General features: G+C 61.0%; 1 protein-coding gene across 1 annotated transcript in view; it reads right to left on the bottom strand.

Moving 5' to 3' along the window:
• The window catches only part of RAB11FIP5 (RAB11 family interacting protein 5), a 41658-nt gene extending 19956 nt beyond the window's left edge, over positions 1-21702 (bottom strand). The window contains exons 1-4 of the mRNA XM_039723965.1: positions 21659-21702; positions 20509-20913; positions 4341-4780; positions 1891-2512 (exon numbers count right to left, since the gene is read on the bottom strand). Of these exons, the coding sequence (XP_039579899.1) occupies positions 1891-2512; positions 4341-4780; positions 20509-20913; positions 21659-21702 (1511 nt within the window). The remainder of the gene's footprint in view (positions 1-1890; positions 2513-4340; positions 4781-20508; positions 20914-21658) is intronic.
• Between the last annotated feature and the right edge of the window lie 261 nt (positions 21703-21963).

Here is a 21963-nt window from a genome sequence, read left to right as displayed (position 1 = left end):
GATGTCTAATGAGTGACCAGGAGAACTGAAGCACTGGGAAGAGCAGGGCAGGGACAAACCCTGTCCCTGTGAGGATGGACAGGGCCTGTCTGCAGCAAATCAGTCACCAGATGATTCCTGTAATGCTCCCCAGGGTTCTCAGCTGTCCCAGTGACAATCCCTGGACCCTGGGAGGGAGAATCCCTTCCCAGCCAGGCAGCTCCAGCATTTCCCCATCCTCCAGGAGCCACTGCTCCCAGCTCCTCCTCTCAACCCCCCTGCTCCAGGTCCAGCTCATCATTTCCCATTCTCAACTGCAAACTGCACCTGAAGCCCACTCAGATGCTCCTGAACACCCAAAAGGGGCTCTGTGAATTCCTTCCCTGCAGCTCGTGCTGCTGGCAATCCATTCCTGGTTTTGGGAGAGAAAACCCCAGCCAGAGGAGCTGCTGCCACACAGCCCATCCAGGTCTCTCCTCGCAGGACAAAGTCCTCAGCAAGGCTCTGGGCAAAGCTCGGCTCTGGCTGAGCTTGAGATTAAACTGCCAGCACCAAAAAACCCATGGGGTGGAACCATCTGGGAAAGGAGCAAGGCTGGGGATGGGTCCAGGGAGGCAGGGAGCTGTCAGAAAGCAGCAGTGCTTAGGGGCACTCCTGGTGATCATCCACTGCCTTGGGTGGACCAGGAGCTCAACTCCAGCCGGATCTGACACCCCTGCCTGGAAATCAGAGGGTCATGGCCCTGCTGCCTCCTTCCCAGGCTGCCAAGAGGGGAAAACCTGCTGCCTTCTCACCCATTTCCCAAGGAAAAGGGGAAAACCTGCTGCCTTCTCATCCATTTCCCAAGGAAAAGGGGAAAACCTGCTGCCTTCTCACCCATTTGCCAAGGAGAAGGGGAAAACCTGCTGCCTTCTCACCCAGCTCTGCCTGTGCAGCCTCAAGGCACTACACCTTCCTGTGGAAAGGAGGAGTTTTGGGGCTGGTGCTGGAGCCAGGCTGAGGGATGAGCTGATCCCTTCACAAGTTTAACCCATGTGGGAGCCAGGTTACGTGGAATAAACCAGGAGTGCCCTCTTCATTACATGAGGCTCAGACTGAACCAAAATCCTTCTGCTTAATAAATGAGGTTAAAGTCAGCCCAGATTAGAAATCCCTCTAATAAACCAAGCTGCAGACTGAAGCAGCTCTGAGTGCTGGGTGTTTTCTCTGGCTGATTTTAGCCCCATTTCCTGCCTCTCACTGACACCACCTCGACCTCTGGACTGCCAGCTCAGCTCCAGGGGGGACACAGCGATAAATCCCTCACAGGAGCAGCACAAACACCACAAACCCCGAGGATCTGGAGGGATGAATCACCACACAAAGCAAGGACAGTCAGAGATTCTTAACTGGAAGGGAAGGCTGGGTGGGAAGAGGAAAGAGCAGGGTTGGGATTAGTTACTTTGGGAATATTCATGACATCTCATGTAACCAAAGTGCTGCCCCTGACCAGACCCTATAGGGGGTGTGGGGTTCATAACAAGAATGTGATTGCAAATCCCAGTATCCCAGCCTGACTGCCAGGGAAGCTTTTTTAGCTCCTTGAAGGATAATGAATCTGTATTTTGAGGCCACAGAACCACTTGGTGTGACCACACTGAGGCTCACCTCTGCAGAGGGAAACCTCTCCATGGAGGGGATCCCTCCCTTCCCTGAGAGCAAAACACATCCCACATCCAGCACAGGTGGTTGCTGGCAGGACCAGGAGAGGATCCAGGAAAATCCCCTTCCCTGTGAGACATTTAAGAGCAAGGAAGCATTTCCCCTGCTCTGCCCATGCCTGAGCACTCCTAGGAGCACCCAGAAGCCGCTGGAGACAGGAATTTGGGGCAGGAATCACCAACCTGGCCCTCCACAGCCCCTTGCACTGACCTGGGTTTCTGAGGGGACTCCTTGGGCTCCTTGGAGCCAAACCAGCCGCTGCTCTTACTCCTCTCATCCCCCGCGGCCGAGGCGTGGACGGGGGTCCCTCTGTCCCCCTGGCCCTTGCCCCCGTGGTGGAAGAAGCCTCCCTTGGCCTTCTTGTCCTCCTTCCTGGCGTCCTCGGGCGCCGTGTCCTTGGGGAAGGCCGGGGCAGGCGCGGCCGGGCTGGGCCTGCCCTCCAGCCGGCTGCTCTCCTCCATCCTGGCCCTGCCCAGGTGGTTGCTGAGGGTCACGGCCTTGGTGGACACCTTGAGCTCTTCCTGCAGGGCCAGGCTGGGCGGGGACGGGATGAACCTGGGCTCGTCCCGCTGCTGAGCCCTGTCCAGCACCCAGGGCAGCTCGGGGGGCTCGTCGTGCCTGCGGGGCACGGGCAGCGGGGCAGAGGCGGGCGGCAGGGGGGCTGCCTCCTCCCCGTACACGTGGCTGCCGTTGATGCACAGGGACGAGCGGGAGGGGGGCTCCTGCCTCCCCCGGGGGCTCGGCGGGGGCTCGGGCCCGGCGCTCAGCTGGCACACATCGTCGCTGAACGCTCTCTTGTGGCTCGGCTTCGGCGAGGCCGGCAGCTCCTTCCCTGCGGGGAGCAAACACACAGCGGGTCAGGCCGGCCTTGTCCGCCTCCTGGGCACGCCTCAGAGGGCTGGGGAGCCACCCCGGCCTTCTCCCTGCCGCGGGATCAGGGTTAAATCCTTGGAAATGGCAAGCACAGCTCGCTGGTGTGCGGCCACGCTGCGGACACAAAACTGAGCACAGCAGTGGGGACACAAAACTGAGCCCCAGAGGAGGCTCTGCAAGATGACAAACACACTGTCTGAGAGGATCTGAGCTGGATAGTAAATGCAAGGAACTCCTCAGAAGCTCCTTAAAGGGTTTGAAAGCTTTGATATGACATATGAATTTGCACTGAATGAGCGATGACGGGGCCATGCCTCCAGGCCACTGCTGGGTGTGATGAGCCAGGAGGGTCCAGTGCCTGCCTCTCCCTCCCACTGCCTCCAGGGGTGGGCTTGATCATCTTAAAAATCTTTTCCAACCTTAACAATTCCATGATCCTATGACCTTGTGGCTACTGCCAATTTTTGGGGATAAACCCTGGGGAGAACCCGAGGAAAACAACTGACAGCTGTGCATCCCCCCAGCTGGAGATGCTGCTTCCTTCACAGAATCATGGAATGGTTTGGGCTGCAAGTGACCTTAAAGATCACCCAGTTCCAGTCCCCTGCCATGGGAAGGGAAGCTCCCAGTAGCTGGAAGGCTCAGCTCAGATGACGGAACCAGCACAGGAATGTCACCAGCAGAAGCCACAGGGCCTCCCCGGGGACTCCCCCCAACCTGGCAATGTGCTGTCTCAGCCAGCTGAACCATTTCGTGATGTATTTGTTTCCAAGGGAGAATTAATTCCCTACAAGGGCCTTTTTTGTTTGTAAATGACTGCCCTGGGAGTGCCAAGAGCTCAGATTGTTTTAATCACCGGGGCTGTTTGGGCTTTGCCCGCGGGCCGGAGGCGGCTCATTAGGAGAGCAGTGACCCAGGCAGGGCCTGCAGCCCAGCCCAGCCCAGGCAGGGCCCTCCTGGCAGGGACTGCTCCGAGGGGCTGGCAGGAACAGCCCTGAGGAACCCCCAGACCCTGGGAGCCCGTGGTGCAGGCATGGAAAAGCAAAATCTGGGATGTTCCTCCCGTTCTGGCAAACACCTCAGTGCCAGCACACAGGGCTCAGGGAGTTTGTGCAGGATGTCACCTCTTAGTGACATCCTGGAGCAGAGGAGGCTCAGGGGCCCTTGTGGCTCTGCACAGCTCCTGCCAGGAGGGGACAGCCGGGGGGGTCGGGCTCTGCTCCAGGGAACAGGGACAGGAGCAGAGGGAACGGCCCCAGGCTGGGCCAGGGGAGGTTTAGGGAAAGTTTCTCCACTAAAAGGTCTGTCCAGCCCTGGCCCAGCTGCCCAGGGCAGGGCCAGAGTCCCCATCCCCGGAGGAATTTCAAAGCCCTGTGGCTGTGGCACCTGGGCACACAGTGAGTGGTGGCCTTGGCTGTGCTGAGGGAACAGCTGGACTCCATGATCCTGGAGGGCTTTTCCAACCTAACCAATTCCACACTCCTGGTTCCATATTCCACACCCCTGGAACTGGAATACCCAATCCCACATTCCTGGTTCCACATTCCACACCCCTGGAACTGGAATACCCAATCCCACACTCCTGGTTCCACATCCTGGAACTGGAATACCCAATCCCACACTCCTGGTTCCACATTCCACACCCCTGGAACTGGAATACCCAATCCCACAACTGCTGGCTCTGTGGCTGGGTGAGCAATCAGCTAACAGAGCAGCAAGGAGCTCTCAGGAGCCCCTTGCGAGGAAAGCAAGGGGAGCACTGGGGGGATTATCCCTGATCCTCTTACCAGAGCACTCCGTGGTCAGGCTGCCGTGTCTGCTGGGGGATTTGGCCACCTCGGGCACGGTGGCTGCCAGGCTCAGGCTGGCAGAGGAGATGGTGCTGTCGGAGCCCAGGGACGTGCTGGACTGCGTCAGGGACGACTTGCGCAGCTTGTTCTTCAGGAAGAAGCCCTTCAGTTTGGACCTCTTGCCCCCGAGCTCCAAGTCGTCCTCCACGTCCAGGGCTCCCATGCTGCTGGGGATGATGGCAGAGGCCGACTCCAGGTCGTACTTCTTCTTGCCTGTCACCTTGTCCTTCAGCTTCCCGAAGGGCGAGCGCGCCTTGTCCTTCACGGACAGGTCGAACATGCTGGCAGTCAGGCTGTTCCGTGTGAACTGGATGCTCACCAGGATCTCACCTCGCTCCTTCTCCTTCTTCCCAGCCTTGGAGTGCAGCTTGTGCCACCTGCAGCCAGAGGGGACACACAAGGGAAGGGCACTCCATCACCTCCAAGAGCCACAAGCCAGCAGAACTTTGAGGAGAGAAAGCACCAGGGACATCCAGCACAAGTTTCTCCAGGGAAAGGGTTGGAAAACATTGGAACTACCCAGGGAGGTTTGGAGTCCCCATCCCTGGAGGTGTCCCAGGAATGCCTGGATGTGGCACTCAGAGCTTTGGGCATTGGGATTGGACTCAGTGATCCAGGAGAGCTTTTCCAACCTCACTGATGCTGGGATTCTAACCCAAGTGTCCCAGATACCACCTAAACCCCAGTCAGAGACACAAACACCCCACACAGAGGTGGCACACAGAACTGACCCTCCCTGGTGCACCTGCAGCTCCAGCTCCATCCCTGTCCTCACCCCAAACGCTGCCCTTCCACTGAGCAGCCTGGACAGCCCCAGCTCACTGAGCCCTGCAGCCACCCCTGTGATGCTCCAGGCAAAGCTGGGAGCTGTCTGCAAGGAGACAGAGCTGGGAGCTGTCTGCAAGGAGACAAAGCTCCGAGCTGTCTGCAAGGAGACAGAGCTGGGAGCTCTCTGCAAGGAGACAGAGCTGGGAGCTGTCTGCAAGGAGACAGAGCTCTGAGCTGTCTGCAAGGAGACAAAGGCACCGGCGCTCTGTGCTCGTGCTCGGAATGTCCCAGAGCCGGTGACTCAGGGATGCTCTCAGCAGAGACTGACCCAGAATGGCAAAGGGACTCAGCAGCATCCATCCAATCAACCTCCTGCCAGACCTGTGTGTCCCAGTCCAGCACAGATGCTCAGGCTTGCCTGGAGTGTCCTTGGCTCGAGTGCTTCAGAGGCTGATGCATCCCAGGAGATCTCTGGGGCAGCAGCAGCTGCTGAGCAGCTCCAGCCCACCCAACACAGGCCCACCCTTGCCAGGCTGCTCATCTGGGGGCAATGCCCACATTCCCACAGCAGGCTCCAGAAGGAGCTATTGGCCACGTCCAGCACAAAGCTCCCACTGATTGCAGAGGATTCCTGGGAATGCTTCACTGTCCCACCCCACGCAAAACCCACAACACAGAACTTGCTGCAAAGCTGCCTGTGGAAGTGGGGGGACATTGGAAAAGCCTCCAAACATTCCCTGCACAAGGCAAAACCAGCCCAGCCTCCCTCTAGGGATGATGCTGCCCCAGGGAATGGCCTGGGAGCTGGCAGGGCATGGAGCAGCCTCTGGAATGGCATGGCAGAGGGGTCTGGACTCCTGGCAGCAGGGAGGAACAGTGGGACTGGGGACACCAAAGCAAAGGCACGCCCAGAGCCACCCCCTGGCTCTGCATTCCCACATTCCAATGGGCAGCACCAAGCACAGGCCACCTGGGAACTGCTCCTTCCCAAAAACCACTTCATCCCCACGGGATGCCCCATCTGCCAGTCCAGGCACCACGTCCCAGGGGTGCAGCAGGATGAGCAGGAACCCAGCACGGCCACAGCCCTGATCCCACCCATATCCCAGTATTAAATGAATTGCTGATTAAAATTCCCCTTAACAAGGCCCAAGGAAAGCTGCAGGCTCGGGACAGATCCTGTTTCTCCATGCTGTGCTTCCTGGGAGCACGGGGAGGTGAAAACACTTCTGACATGCATTAACAATCTCCCAGAAAATTAAAATCCCAGTGGTGCCTTACCACCTTCGCTCTCCATCTGGAGAGTGAAGTCACTGAGAATAAAAAAAACAGGGAAGGAAACTGGGATGGGATGGGATGGGATGGGATGGGATGGGATAATGGGATGGATGGGATGGGATGGGATAATGGGATGGGATGGGATGGGATGGCTCTGCAAGGAGACAGAGCTGGGAGCTCTCTGCAAGGAGACAGAGCTGGGAGCTCTCTGCAAGCAGACAAAGGCACCGGCGCTCTGTGCTCCTGCTCGGAATGTCCCAGAGCCGGTGACTCAGGGATGCTCTCAGCAGAGACTGACCCAGAATGGCAAAGGGACTCAGCAGCATCCATCCAATCAACCTCCTGCCAGACCTGTGTGTCCCAGTCCAGCACAGATGCTCAGGCTTGCCTGGAGTGTCCTTGGCTCGAGTGCTTCAGAGGCTGATGCATCCCAGGAGATCTCTGGGGCAGCAGCAGCTGCTGAGCAGCTCCAGCCCACCCAACACAGGCCCACCCTTGCCAGGCTGCTCATCTGGGGGCAATGCCCACATTCCCACAGCAGGCTCCAGAAGGAGCTATTGGCCACGTCCAGCACAAAGCTCCCACTGATTGCAGAGGATTCCTGGGAATGCTTCACTGTCCCACCCCACGCAAAACCCACAACACAGAACTTGCTGCAAAGCTGCCTGTGGAAGTGGGGGGACATTGGAAAAGCCTCCAAACATTCCCTGCACAAGGCAAAAACAGCCCAGCCTCCCTCTAGGTGCTGATGCTGCCCCAGGGAATGGCCTGGGAGCTGGCAGGGCATGGAGCAGCCTCTGGAATGGCATGGCAGAGGGGTCTGGACTCCTGGCAGCAGGGAGGAACAGTGGGACTGGGGACACCAAAGCAAAGGCACGCCCAGAGCCACCCCCTGGCTCTGCATTCCCACATTCCAATGGGCAGCACCAAGCACAGGCCACCCGGGAACTGCTCCTTCCCAAAAACCACTTCATCCCCACGGGATGCCCCATCTGCCAGTCCAGGCACCACTTCCCAGGGGTGCAGCAGAATGAGCAGGAACCCAGCACGGCCACAGCCCTGATCCCACCCATATCCAAGTATTAAATGAATTGCTGATTAAAATTCCCCTTAACAAGGCCCAAGGAAAGCTGCAGGCTCGGGACAGATCCTGTTTCTCCATGCTGTGCTTCCTGGGAGCACGGGGAGGTGAAAACACTTCTGACATGCATTAACAATCTCCCAGAAAATTAAAATCCCAGTGGTGCCTTACCACCTTCGCTCTCCATCTGGAGAGTGAAGTCACTGAGAATAAAAAAAACAGGGAAGGAAACTGGGATGGGATGGGATGGGATGGGATGGGATGGGATGGGATGGGATGGGATGGGATGGGATGGGATGGGATGGGATGGGATGGGATGGGATGGGATGGGATGGGATGGGATGGGATGGGATGGGATGGGATGGGATGGGATGGGATGGGATGGGATGGGATGGGATGGGATGGGATGGGATGGGATGGGATGGGATGGGATGGGATGGGATGGGGTGGCCATGCTGGAATCACCAGGGTGAGGAACAAACTGGAGTTGTGTCCTCCAGGAGCTCCTGAATCTCTGCCAGGGAAGTTATCACAGCCTGGGTGAAGGGAGGAGCTGGGAAGCCTGGGAATGCTACAGCACAGCCTGGAAGTGTCCCAGGCCTTGGAGGACAGGGACAGTGGGAGGTGTCCCTGCCCGTGGGACTGGATGCCTTTTAGGGTCCCTTCCCACCCAAACCAGCCTGGGATGCCAGGAAGGGGCACAAAATGCCCTCATTCCCTGATAAATGTCCCAGGTGCACAGCTGGCAGCACCCAGGCCCTTCAGCACACAGAGGCAGGAGGGACAGTGCCTGGGACCTTGCTGGGCACAGACAAGAATTCACTCCCTGAATCCACTCCCACCCAATGCCCACTGCAAAACTTCCAGTGCTCAGGTTGCCAGCTTGAAAATAGCCAGACAGGAAAAAATAAAACAAAATCCATGGAAAAAGGCAGCATTAACCCCTTAGAGCAGGCAGCCAGAAGAGGCTGAGCCCCTGGCAGGCAGCAGCAGCAGCAGAACACTTCCCAAGGGACTGGAGGGGAAAAGGCTGCCTGGAACATCCCCAGTGCATTCTTCACTTGAATGAGGAGCTGGAAGCAGCTCAGGAGGGAAGGGCTGCAGCTGGGAGGGAGAGCCTGGGGGGCTGAATCACTGCACAGGAAAAGAAACAACTCCTGAAAGGAGTTTGTGTACCTTACATCATCCCATGGAAAAAACCAGCAAGAACCTGGGGCATTAACACAGGGAGAGGCAGGAGCTGCCCAGGAGGAGCTGGAACTGCCTGGATGTGCCCCCAGCATCCCCCAGCCCTGGGAGCATCCAAGGGAATCCAGGGCTGAGCCTGAGCTGCTCCAGAAAGCAGCTGTTCAAGGCAAAAGCTCTGCTGCTGCTGGGACTCAGGAGCTATTTCTGGTTCCCAAGACCTCATCAACAGTCGGGGCTACACCTCCAACAGGCAATGGGGCTATTTTTAGGCTGAGCTCTCAGTTTATGGCACAGGACGAGGGTTTGGGAGGATTCAGCTGCTCCACGTGCTGTGCTTGGGTTTTTTATGAATCAGCCCCAGTGGAAACAGGAGCTGCAAACTCCTGGGATGCAGCAGGGCAGCAGGACCAGGGAGGGAGCAAGAGCCAGGCAGCAGCACAGCAGCTCCCACAGCAGCTTTCCTCCAGGAACCCCCTCCCACAGCCCCTGCTTTCCAAATCCCCTCCAGGAGCTGCCCTTGGGGGGTGCAGGGAGGGGGTTTCTGGACTGGGGCCACCCAAGGTCCCATCCTGGAGAGGGACACGATGTTTTTTATGGGAATAGACATCACACCTGGAAAACAAACGTGAAATCCCTCTTCCAGGTGTGAAGGAGCAGAACTGGGTTACATCAGTCAGCTCTGGAGCAGGGCAGGGAGGGAGCTGTGCCAAGCACAGCCAGCCCCAGGGATCCACAGGGATCTGCTTCCTGGGGGCTTGGAGGGCTGCCAGGACACCCAGGACAAGGCACTCACCCGCCCCGAGGGACCCTCCCGAGGTGTGCAGGGGTCCCAGCCCCACACAGCTTTGCAGGTTACAGAATTTCAATTAAAATGCAGCAAAACTCTGCCCCAGAGCCAGAGCTGCAGGGGAGCAGGAGCAGGATTGCTCCCAGCTGAGGAGATGTGTCCAGCCCGTGCTGCTTCCCCTGCTCCCCACAGCTGGAATGTGCTTCCCAGAGGAGGAACCTCCTGGGTCAGCATCCTCTGCTCTGTGGGGAGCTGCTCTCTTTTGCTCCTCTTCCCCCAGCTCCTGCCCCCTGCCCTGCCAGGTGATGTCCTGGTGACACAGAGAGAGCTTGGGGACACCTCCAGGGTGACACCTCCAGGGAATGGAGAGCCCAGGGACACATCCAGAGTGTCACACCCAGGCAGAGCAGCCCCAGCCAGACAGGAAGGCTGGGACAATCTCCTGCCACAGGCTGGGGACATCCTCTTTTGCTAACAAATGTGTATTGTTCCTGCGACACTGCAAAAAGCCAGCACTGCTGGGGGTGCATCCCCAAAGTGAGGGACCCCAGGATCTGTTATCCATGCCCAGGGAATGGAGAGCAGCCCCAGGATCTGTTATCCATGCCCAGGGAATGGAGAGCAGCCCCAGGATCTGTTATCCATGCAGGGCAGGAATGGAGAGCAGCCCCAGGATCTGTTATCCATGCAGGGCAGGAATGGAGAGCAGCCCCAGGATCTGTTATCCATGCCCAGGGAATGGCTGGAGAGCAGCCCCAGGATCTGTTATCCATGCCCAGGGAATGGAGAGCAGCCCCAGGATCTGTTATCCATGCCCAGGGCAGGGTCTGGAGAGGCTGGGGGGAAGGAAGCAGCGACTCAGCCCAGCTGGGCAGAGCAACCCAACCACCCATGCCTGGCAAGGGGAAGCTGCTGCAGCCCCTGGGCTCTGGGGAGGCTCCTGGGGGGGCTCTGTAGCTCCCATCCCTGGGAGAGCTCTGCAGCTCCCATCCCTGGGGGCTCTGCAGCTCCCATCCCTGGGGGCTCTGCAGCTCCCATCCCTGGGGGCTCTGCAGCTCCCATCCCTGGGGGCTCTGCAGCTCCCATCCCTGGGGGCTCTGCAGCTCCCATCCCTGGGGGCTCTGCAGCTCCCATCCCTGGGGGCTCTGCAGCTCCCATCCCTGGGGGCTCTGCAGCTCCCATCCCTGGGGGCTCTGCAGCTCCCATCCCTGGGCTGTCCCCGGATCAGCTGCAGCCCCGTGTGGCAGAGGCTCCCAGCCCCCACGGCGGGTCTGTGCACACTCATTTAGGTCACGGTGGTTAACGAGCACAGCCCAGCTCCCCCAGACACCCGTGGGTGGCTCTGCTCCTCCTGCTCCCCACGGCCAGGACAGCAGTGCCAGGGGGGACAGCCCCCAGGCCTGGTTTGACTCTGGCTGTTGCCAGGATCAGGGCAGGCAGGGGAGCAGACACAGGATCCCTAAACCACAGCTGTGCTCGTCCTGCAGCACCCCTGCCCAGCCAGGGGCTAACGGGAGCACGGGAACGTGGTTATGGAGGGGAAACAACCCACAGGGGATGAGGAGGGGGTGGATTTATGGAGGGGAAACAACCCACAGGGCATGAGGAGGGGGTGGATTTACAGAGGGAAAATGACCCACAGGGGATGAGGATGGGGTGGATTTACAGGGGGAAACAATCCACAGAGGATGAGGATGGGGTGGAGTTGCTCCGGGCAAACACTTTCCCTCCTCCTCTGAGCTTTGTCCTCCCCTGGGCAGAGGGGACAATCCAGGGGGGCACAGGGACACCCCTGGCCCGTGAAACATTCATGGAGCTACAGGGGGAATGCCTGGCCACCGCTTCCTCCCCATCTGTGAGAAACCTCTCGGGGTTTGGGAGCACTGGGCTGGCCTGGAGGAGGACATGGCATGAGCAGGACACAGCCAGCCCCTCTGGGATGCCGTGAGTAGGACACAGCCAGCCCTGATGGCATGAGCAGATTATTCCCAGGGAACATGGGTTATTCCAAGGAGAACATGAGTTATTCCCAAGGAGGACATGGGTTATTCCAAGGAGGACATGAGTTATTCCCAAGGAGAACATGGGTTATTCTGAGGAGAACATGAGTTATTCCCAAGGAGGACATGGGTTATTCCCAAGGAGGACAGGGGTTATTCCAGGAGGACATGAGTTATTCCCAAGGAGAACATGAGTTATTCCCAGGGAGGACATGGATTATTCCAAGGAGAACATGGGTTATTCCCAAGGAGAACATAGGTTATTCCCAAGGAGGACAAGGGTTATTCCAGGAGGACATGAGTTATTCCCAAGGAGAACATGGGTTATTCCATGGAGGACATGGGTTATTCCCAAGGAGGACATGAGTTATTCCCAAGGAGAACATGGGTTATTCCAGGAGGACATGAGTTATTCCCAAGGAGGACATGGGTTATTCCAGGAGGACATGGGTTATTCCCAAGGAGGACATGGGTTATTCCAGGAGGACATGGGTTATTCCAGGAGGACATGGGTTATTCCCAAGGAGAACATGGGTTATTCCCAAGGAGGACATGAGTTATTCTGAGGAGAACATGGGTTATTCCAAGGAGAACATGAGTTATTCCATGGAGGACATGGGTTATTCCAGGAGGACATGGGTTATTCCCAAGGAGAACATGGGTTATTCCCAAGGAGAACATGGGTTATTCCCAAGGAGGACATGGGTTATTCCAGGAGGACATGGGTTATTCCCAAGGAGAACATGGGTTATTCCCAAGGAGGACATGGATTATTCCAAGGAGAACATGGGTTATTCCAGGAGGACATGGGTTATTCCAGGAGGACATGGGTTATTCCCAAGAAGGACAACGGTTATTCCATGGAGGACCCCCTTTGCCCTTTGATGGCTCTGGCTGGGGTCCCCAAGATTCCCCCCCAGGCTCCAGCCCAGCTGGACCTGCTGTGCCCCACAGCCCTGCTCAGCCCACCCCGGGCACCAGGAGCTCCAGTTTCCCTCTCAGGCTGCTCCCAGGGCTTTGCCAGCAGGGCGTTTCCTGGGGGAGTGAGGTCCTTGGTGACCCCCGGGGTCCAGGGATGCAGCAGGGCAGGAGGCACAGCTGGAGCACTTCTGGAGCACTCCCACTGCAGGTGCTCCCCCAAAGGCTCCCAAAGCACTGGCAGGGCAGGCCAGGCTCACCCCCAAGCAGCAGAACTGCTCCTGCCCTGCACAGCCCGGAGCTGCAGCCAGACACTGGCACATCCCAGCCCAGAGCCACAGGCTCTTCCCAGGCTGCTCCAGGCTGGCATTTCCTGCTGATTCATCCCTGCAGCAAGGGCAGCCTGGCTGGCCAGGAGAGCCCCAGCCTTAACTCACGGATCCCCTGGGCTGCTACAGTGACAGAGCAGGGCAGGGCATGGAGCACCAGGCCAGGGAAAGCACAGAGGCCAGCTCCCCTTGGCACAGCCCCCAGAGCCAGCACGGGGACATTTCCCCGCAGCTGAGGCAGCTGGGCCAGCAGGAAGCTCACCTAGCCAGGAGGGGAAGCACAGGGTGGAAAACAGGCCAGCCCCGGGGAATTTTGTGCTTTTTTGTCTGGCTCCGTGCTCCTCCCCAGCTTTTCTGCAGGGCTGGTTCCCGTGTTGGGTTTGGATGGCTGCTCCTGCCAGGTGATCCCTGCGAGCTGCTACAGGCACAGATGGAAAACAAACACGGGCTGGTTCCCCTGCGGATGGAGCAGCCGAGGAGGGGAGCTCATCTCTCCAGTGCTCTTCCCAGCTGCAAGGAGCCGAGGCCAGCCCTGCTCCTCCAACAGGAGAGCAGGAGCTCTGTGCAAGGGCAGGAGGCCCTGGCAGGGTGTCCTCTGGGACCACCAGGAGCCAGGTGAGACAATCCCAGCACGGACTGGACGTGCCAGAGGGCTCATCCCAGCCCAGAGGCCAGGAACAGGGATGCTGGCACTCCAGGGGGGCTCAGGGGCAGGAACAGCCTGGGAAGCAGGGAATGGCCAGCCCTGCTGGTGCCCCAGCTGCTGGCTGTGCCCAGGGATGGGACAAGGCCTGGCAAGTGGGGGGTGGCATGGAGGGGACAGCTTTGGCACCAGGGATGGAAAAGAGCTCAGAGCCAGCAGGATGGTGCTGGCATGGGAGCACGGGCAGCAGCTTCATCCCAAATCACTTTTTTGGGATCTGAGGCTTTTCTCTAGCACAGGATGGACAGGTGGGAAGAGGGAGCATTTCAGGAGCTGTGAAACAGCGTGGAACATTTATGACTGGGGACAGCAGAGCAGGAGTCAGGACGTGACCAGCCCAGCTGGGTTTATCTGCTCCCACTCCACAGCACCCAGGGCTGGTGTCCCCCCAGCTCGTGGGCACCCAGTGACCCAGCTGGTCAGACACCAGAGCCCAGGGGACAAGGTGGCACTGGCAGTGCTGCTGATCCCTGCCCTGTGCACAGGAACCCAGAGTTAAACCTGAGCTTACTCTTTGAGACTGCAGAGCACCAGGGGCTGCTGCACAAGCTCCCTGGCAGCCCCTCCAGGGCACAGGGGGCACAGGAGAAACACCCTCTGCTGTGAACCCTGCCCACTTCCAGCTGGGAGAGGCACCACGGCAGGGGAACACACAGAACCAGCAGCCAGAGCATGGGGAATGCCTGCTCTCCAAAGGGACACCAGCGCCAGGGCAGGGACACCAATGCCAGGGCAGGGACACCAACCCTGGGGAAGGGACACTGATGACAGGGCAGGGACACCAGTGCCAGGGCAGGGACACTGATGACAGGGCAGGGACACCAACGCCAGGGCAGGGACACCAGTGCCAGGGCAGGGACACCAGCGCCAGGGCAGGCACACCAATGCCAGGGCAGGGACACCAACCCTGGGGAAGGGACACTGATGACAGGGCAGGGACACCAGTGCCAGGGCAGGGACACCAGCCCCAGGGCAGGGACACCACGGCTCCACAGAGCCCAAGGCAGCAGCTGCACTGCTCTGGGAACGGGTCACACACGGATTGCTCATCCGTCACACCAGCCATGCTCAGCAGTGAGTCGAACGTGAAGAAAGGGGAGAAGGGAATGGATCCCGAGCCCAGCTGCAGGCTCCACGCCTCCATCCTCACTGGACTGCTCAGGGAAGGGAGCCCTGGGAATGCAGAGCTGGGGAGAGCCCCGGGTGCTGCTCCAGGGCTGCATTCCCAAAGCCCAGCTCCCAGCAGGCTCCTGATGGAGCAGGAGCATTGCAGGGCAGGTCTGAGCACACCTGAGCCAGGCACAGGCTCTGGCAGGGGCACAGCAGTGGCTCCAAGGCCATTTCCACCTGGCACTGCAGAGGGTGCCAGGTTTGCCTTGGGCTCTCCAGCACTGAGCACATCCCTCCAGGAACCACAAGGAGCACCCCAAAGGAGGGGAGCAGAGCCCACCCCCCAGGCAGGCTCTGGAGGGCAGCAGGAGCAGGGGCTGAGCACAGCTGAGCTCAGCACAGCACCAGCTGCCCCAGGCCTGCAGCTCTGCACCAACAGGACTGAGGGGTTTGCCCAGCTGCTGCAGGCTTTTCTGCAGCTGGAGGCAGTCAGGGCACAGGAAAATCCACATGAATAGCAAGAGGCCTGAGTCTGCAGCTTTTTGGGGTGTGAGATGATGGAGGGTGATGGGCCAGTGCCCACAGCCACCAACTCACCAGACCCAACGTGCCAGATTAGCTAAACTGGGAGCAGACCACTCAAATATCTTAAAAAATGAGAAAAGCAGAGTTTTCCTGCAGGAGAGCAGAGCAATGGCCTTAAACTCCTTAAACCAGCAACGGCGTGAACATGGGGTTAACTGGGCAGGCAGGAGCAAAATTACACCCTGGGGAGCACCTGGGGCTCCCAGCTTGGGACAAACGCTTCTGGGGTCAGCTGGTCACCACGGGTGTCACCCCAGCCCTGGTCACCAAGGGTGTCATCCCATCCTGGTCACCACAGATCCATCCCACCCTGGTCACCACGGCTGCCATCCCACCCTGGTCACCACGGGTGTCACCCCATCCTGGTCACCAAGGGTGTCATCCCACCCTGGTCACCACAGATCCATCCCACCCTGGTCACCACGGGTGTCACCCCAGCCCTGGTCACCAAGAGTGTTATCCCATCCTGGTCACCACGGCTGCCATCCCACCCTGGGCACCACCACGGGTGTCCCCCAGCCCTGGCTGCCCACCGTGCCCCCCCAGCAGAGCATCCTGCCCCAGTTTTGGCAGCAGCAGCCCCTCCTCCCCTGCAGCATTTCGACACTCCAGGGCGTTTCCTGCCTCAGAGCTGCGTTTTCAGCCCCAGCCATCCCAGCTCGGGGCATGCCAGGGGCTGCCTGGTGCTCTGGCCCCTCGCAGAGCCTCGCCAGCCTGGCTGGGCACGCTGCCCTTGGGTGCAAAGCTCCCATCCCAAACCCACCCCGGAGCAGCAGCTCCCTCCTGCCTCACTGCAAGGTCTCTCCCTCTCCTCAGCCAAGGACAGAGCTGCAGGGATTTGGCCTGGGCTCAGCTCCCCGGGGAGCAGCCAGAGCTCCAGCTGGGTGTGACAGTCTCCCTGGCACGGGAGCCAAGGCCAGGCTGGGAATGGAGAGGAGCACCGGGTCCCAGGGAGACGGCACAGCCCCATTCCACTGCTAACCATCTCCTGATCTTCATCAGAGGAGGGGGAGACACCACAGGCACAGCGAGGGCTGACAGGGTCCAGAGGGCTGCAGGAGGAGATGGCAGCGGGTCCATGCCAGGGGCAACACCAGGACAGTGCCAGGGAAGCGTCAGCCACAGCCAGGAGGGGACAGGATGGGTCCCACAAGCGAGGGCAAGGGACAAGTGCCTGGGGTGGGGGTCCTGGCAGGGATCTGGGGCCATCCTTGGCTCTGAGGGAGCTTCTCAGCCCTGCAGCACACTGAGCAGACGGGCAGCACCCCTCACCGGGCAGGATGGGCCCCTCTGGAGAGCCCCTGGCTCAGCCCCTTCCTCCTGCCAGCCTCCTGCCTGCGCTGGGGCTCACACCTCCTTCTCTGCTCCCTCTGCCCCCACGGCACTCCCCCAGCCCCAGGATTCCCTGTCCCTTCCCCCGAGGAGCTCCTCCATCCCCACGTGGAGCAGAACGCCCCGGTGGCCTCCAGGACCTGGGCTGGCACAGAGGAAAGGCCCTGTGCTGGTGGGAGGAGAGCCCCAGGCCCTGGCAGCCCCCAGAGCCCCCCAGCAGCAGTGCCCCCACAGCTGGGCAGGAAGGGGAACCAGAAAAGAGAAGTGCAGCACGGAAGGGCTTTGGGGAAGTCAGAGCTGAGCTAATTCTGCAGAGGGAACAACTCCCCCAGACGAGTTCCCTGTCGGGAGCAAGTGCAAGTCACTGCAGGAAAAGCAGAGCCAGGAATGCTGACTGCTGCTGCACCCACTGCCCCTCAGACACAGATCCCAGCGCTGGGCTCTGAGCCCTGGCAGCCCAACCTTCCCCAGCGCCAGGGCTGGGGGATCTGTGGGACAGCAGACACACGGAAATGGCTCTGCAGAGAGGGAGGGAGCAGGGAAAGGCAGCTAAGGGCCAGCTTCACCAGCCCAGGAAACCCTGGGGCTCAGCTGCTTCCTCCAGCATCAGCCTCAGCCCCACCCTGCCAGTCCAGAGGATTTTGGGGTCCCAGGCAGGGAGATCCAAGGCCCAGCCCTGCTGGTGTCCCCAGGCACCTGCTGTCCCCCCAGTGTCCCCTCCCTTGCTGCTCACCCAAGGGGTGCCACACCTGGGCAAGGGAAGGGTCTCCTCTGGAGAGGGGCTGGGGACAGGGACAGAGGGACAGGACACAGGGAATGGCTGCCACTGGCCAAGGGGAGATTGGGCTGGGATCTGGGCAAGGAATTGCTGGCTGGGAGGGTGGGCAGGGGCTGGGCTGGAATTGCCAGAGCAGCTGTGGCTGCCCCTGGATCCCTGGCAGTGCCCAAGATTGGACACTGGGGCTGGAGCAGCCTGGGACAGTGGGAGGTGTCCCTGCCATGGCAGGGGTGGCACTGGGTGACTCTTACAGCCCCTTCCAACCCAAACCACTCTGGGGTTCTCTGATTCCATGCACACCCAGCTGGTGTCTGGGATGGAGCCCTGTTTCTCTGGATGCCCTCCCAGCTTTCCCAGGTGCCAGCTGATGGTTTGGGTGTGCAGGGCACAGCCCCTGGCTCACTGCCACCCACAGGATGAGCCCCACAGGGGACACCAAGGGCATCTCCTGGATGTTGGGGAGCAGAAGTAACAGCTGCCTTGTGAATTCCCAAAAATCCCTCTTTTCCTGGGCCCTGGCTTTGCAGGGACTGAGCACAGGACAGGGCAGTGCAGCATCAGGCAGGAGGGAGGTGAGGAGCAGCAGATCCTGCCCAGGGCTCTCTGGATGCACAAAGGCTCAGGGCAAAGGGGGAAATGATGCTGATCCTGCTTTGCTGCCAAGCCAGACCCCCAGAGCTGCCTGAGCAGTGGGACAAACCCCGGGATGTCCAAAAGGCCATGAGAGCTCTCAGGCTGCTCTTGTGCAACTCCAGGAGATGATTTTCCCTGGCAAAGCAGCGAGATGACCCGGGCTGAGCAGCACGAGGAGCTCATAAACAGCCCCAGCCTCCCCTCCCGGGGAAGAGTCCAAGCCTGACGGAACATTTTCCAGCCAGCCGAAAACAAGGATAACAATTATCACTGCTCGAGTTCCTGTGCAGTAAAACCTGCAGGGAAATGAGAGCAAGGTCAGCACAGAGACAGGGGATGCTGTGCTGGAGCCGGCTCCCCTGGCCGGGCAGCAGGGCGAGGATGGCATGCCAGGGCAGGGCAGAGCTCAGCCCCACAGCCCGTTATCTCCCCAGCACAGGCCTGCCTGGGCCCAGCAGGCTGGGAGACGCTGTTTGTTTTGCTCTTTCTAATCTGGGACTGAAGTTTCCTCCTGAACAAAGTTGTTTCCAGACGCCGGAGCCGGCTGGAAGCTCCCAAAGAGGCAGAACAACCCCCTGAGCTCCCCACGATCCTTCTCCCACTGGCTGGACAAGCTCCAGCCCCCGGGATTCTCCTCCAAAAACCAGCGTGGCCCCTCCAGGCTGCGGAGGTGCCACCCACCCCCGGGGCACAGGGTGAGAGAGAGCTTCCCTCATGTTTTCCGTGCTCATTTCCATCCTCGGGGCCAGGGGTGAAAACAGAGCCTTAAAAACTCCTGTGATCCTGACTGCCTCAAGGGGAAGTGAATTTTCCTTATGCAAGCAAAGCTGCAGGAAGGGAGGGAGGGAGACAGCAAATGGGAGAATCAGGGAATGGGCTGGGCTGGAAGGGAACAAAAAGCTCATCCCATTCCATCCCTTCCCCTGCCCCAGGTGGATCCAGCCCCAGTGCCCAACCTGGCCTTGGGCACTGCCAGGGATCCAGGGGCAGCCACAGCTGCTCTGGGAATCCCAGCCCAGCCCCTGCCCACCCTCCCAGCCAGCAATTCCTTGCCCAGATCCCAGCCCAATCTCCCCTTGGCCAGTGGCAGCCATTCCCTGTGTCCTGTCCCTCTGTCCCTTGTCCCCAGCCCCTCTGCAGCTCTCCTGGAGCCCCTGCAGGCCCTGGCAGGTGCTGGAAGGTCTCCCTGCAGCCTTCTCCAAGGCCCTGGGCATGTCCAGCCTCGCAGCCCGCCTGCCCCCTTGGCTGCAGGATTGGTGTCACGGGGTGACACAGGCTGGACATTGCTCCCGTGGGATTAACAGCCCCTGACGAGACCTTTGGGATGCCAAGAGCAAGGAGCCGGGCTGTCCCACACCCCCCGTGTCTGTCCCAGCCCTGCAGTGGTGCTGGTTTCCATCAGGGCCCAGGAATCCCGGTGTTTTGCTAAGAAGAGCAGGATGAAGGCGGGAGGAGCTGCCGGCCGGCTCCAGGCTCTGCTCGGAGCTGTGTTTCCCCTCGGGGAAGCTCTCCCAGCCCGTTCTGCCCCCATCCCGGGTGGGATGGCGAGGCAGGCTCTGCTCGGAGCTGTGTTTCCCCTCGGGGAAGCTCTCCCAGCCCGTTCTGCCCCCATCCCGGGTGGCAGGGCGAGGCAGGCCGCTCTCCAAGGCCGCAGCTCCGGGCAGCAAGCCAGCACAACCGCCGGGACTGGGGGGCACTGCCAGCTCTGCCCGCACCAAAGCCCCCAAAACTCCTTCCCAAAGGAATTCCAGCCGCATTCCTGCGCTGCTGTGCCTGGCCAGGGCTCGGAACACTCTGATTGTTGTAAGCCCTTCTGGGGAGGGAGGAGCAGCAGCTCCCCCCACGCACGGGATGAGTGCTGGGGGCTGGACCCCAAACTGGGGACACTCTCAAGCCAGGTGACAACGGGGGGGCTGCACAGGCAGCGCAGCCACCAGGGGACACCGGGCTGGTGCACATCCCCCGGTCCTGCCCCGGGACCCCTCCCCAGGGCACCCCGAGACCCCCGGAGAGCCCAGGCGGGCACGCCCGGACCTGCGGCACGCCCCGAGGGTGCCCCTGGAAGCCGTGATGCCCCTTCCTCCTCCAGCAGCCAGCCTGGGGACCCAGGGACCCTGTGGTGCCCACCCTGGGCACAGTGACCAGTGACAGCCATGCCAGGGCTCTGGGGGATTCCATGTGCCCACCCTGGGCACAGTGACAGCCATGCCAGGGCTCTGGGGGTGTCTATGTGCCCACTCTGGGACACACAGTGACCCAGTGACAGCTGTGCCAGGGCTCTGGGGGTCCATGTACCCACCCTGCCCACCCAATGACAGCCATGCCAGGGCACTGGGGGTCCATGTACCACCCTGCCCACCCAGTGACAGCCATGCCAGGGCACTGGGGGTGTCCATGTGCCCACCCTAGGATACACAGTGACCCAGTGACAGCCATGCCAGGGCACTGGGGGGTCCATGTGCCCACCCTGCGGCACCAGGGATACCAGGGACACTGTGACACCGCTCTGGGACACTCGAGGACCCCAGGACACCAGTCCCAGGGCACGGGGGGGTCCATGTGCCCACCCCGGGACCCCGTGCCCCCCAGCCCGGCCCGGCCCGGCCCGCACTCACCGCTGGTCGGGCTCGCGGCCGCGCAGGCGGGCGGGCTCCAGCGGCACCAGGGCCTGGCCCAGGAAGCGGTCCATGCCCACGAGCGCCCGGTGCATCACGGTGAGCAGCAGCTGGGCGCAGGCCCCGGGCTCGGCGGGCAGCTCGAAGGCGCACTCCTCCCGCCACTCGGGGCTGCCGCCGCTCTTCTCGGCCACCGACGTGCTGTACTTCTCGCGGCCCAGCTGGATCACGGTGTACGCGTCGCTGCCGCCCGCTTTGCCTTTGCCGCCGCCCTTGCAGCGCAGCCCGCGGGCCCGCACCACCGTCACCTGGACGTGCGTGGGCAGCCAGGCCGGGCCGCCCTCGGCGGGCAGCGCGGCCGCCCGCAGCAGCGGACCCCCTACTGTCACCCTCTGCAGTGACCCCCTGCTGTCACACCCAGTGTCACACCCTGCGGTCACACCCTGCTGTCACACCCTGCAGTGACACCCCTACTGTCACACCCAGTGTCACACCCTACAGTGACACCCCTGCTGTCACACCCTACAGTGACACCCTACAGTGCCACCCTGCAGTGACACCCTGCAGTGACACCCTGCTGTCACACCCTGCGGTCACACCCTGCAGTGACACCCTACTGTCACACTCTGCAGTGACACCCTGCTGTCACACCCTGCTGTCACACCCTGCGGTCACACCCTGCTGTCACACCCGTGACACACACACACAGCCACGGCCCGGGGCACCCCCGGCTCCGCATCCCCGGTGTGCCTCTGCCTGTCTGTCCCCCAGACCCACACGAGTGCCAGCACAGGTGTGTCATGTTCAGGCGTGTCCATGTTCAGGCGTGTCCCTGCTCAGGCATGTCCCTGCTCACATGTGTCCCTGCTCAGGCGTGTCCCTGTTCAGGCGTGTCCCTGCTCAGGCGTGTCCCTGCTCAGGTGTGCCATGTACATACAAGCACACAGGAGTGTCCGTGTCCAGCTGTGCCCGTTCCCAGCTGTGCCCGTGTCCAGCTGTGCCCGTGTCCAGCTGTGCCCGTGTCCAGCTGTGCCCTGCCCACCCCACTCGTGTGTCCCCCCCGCTGCCGGAGCCCCCCGGCCGTTCTGCCGTGTCCAGGCGCACCGGGGGCAGCTCCCGGGTGTCCCCGGCTCATCCCCGCTGTCCCCACGGCCGGTCCCCGGTGTCCCCACGGCCGATCCCCGCTGTCCCCATGGCCGATCCCCGGTGTCCCCACGGCCGGTCCCCGGTGTCCCCACGGCCGATCCCCGCTGTCCCCGAGCCCCGCTCACCCTTCCCCGCCGCCCACCCCTCCCTGTCCCCACGGCCGATCCCCGCTGTCCCCGAGCCCCGCTCACCCTTCCCCGCCGCCCACCCCTCCCCGGCGGGAGCGTTTCCCAGGCCGGGCCGGGGCCCCAGTGCCAATGTCCCCTCCCAGTGTCCCCAGTGTCCCCAGTGTCCCGTTACAGCCCGCAG

The sequence above is a fragment of the Passer montanus genome, unplaced genomic scaffold, assembly GCF_014805655.1.
Source record: "Passer montanus isolate IOZ18808 unplaced genomic scaffold, ASM1480565v1 scaffold109, whole genome shotgun sequence".
NCBI lineage: Eukaryota > Metazoa > Chordata > Aves > Passeriformes > Passeridae > Passer > Passer montanus.
The sequence above is the reverse complement of the archived record's forward strand: the minus strand, read 5'-3'. Positions and strand labels throughout refer to the sequence as shown.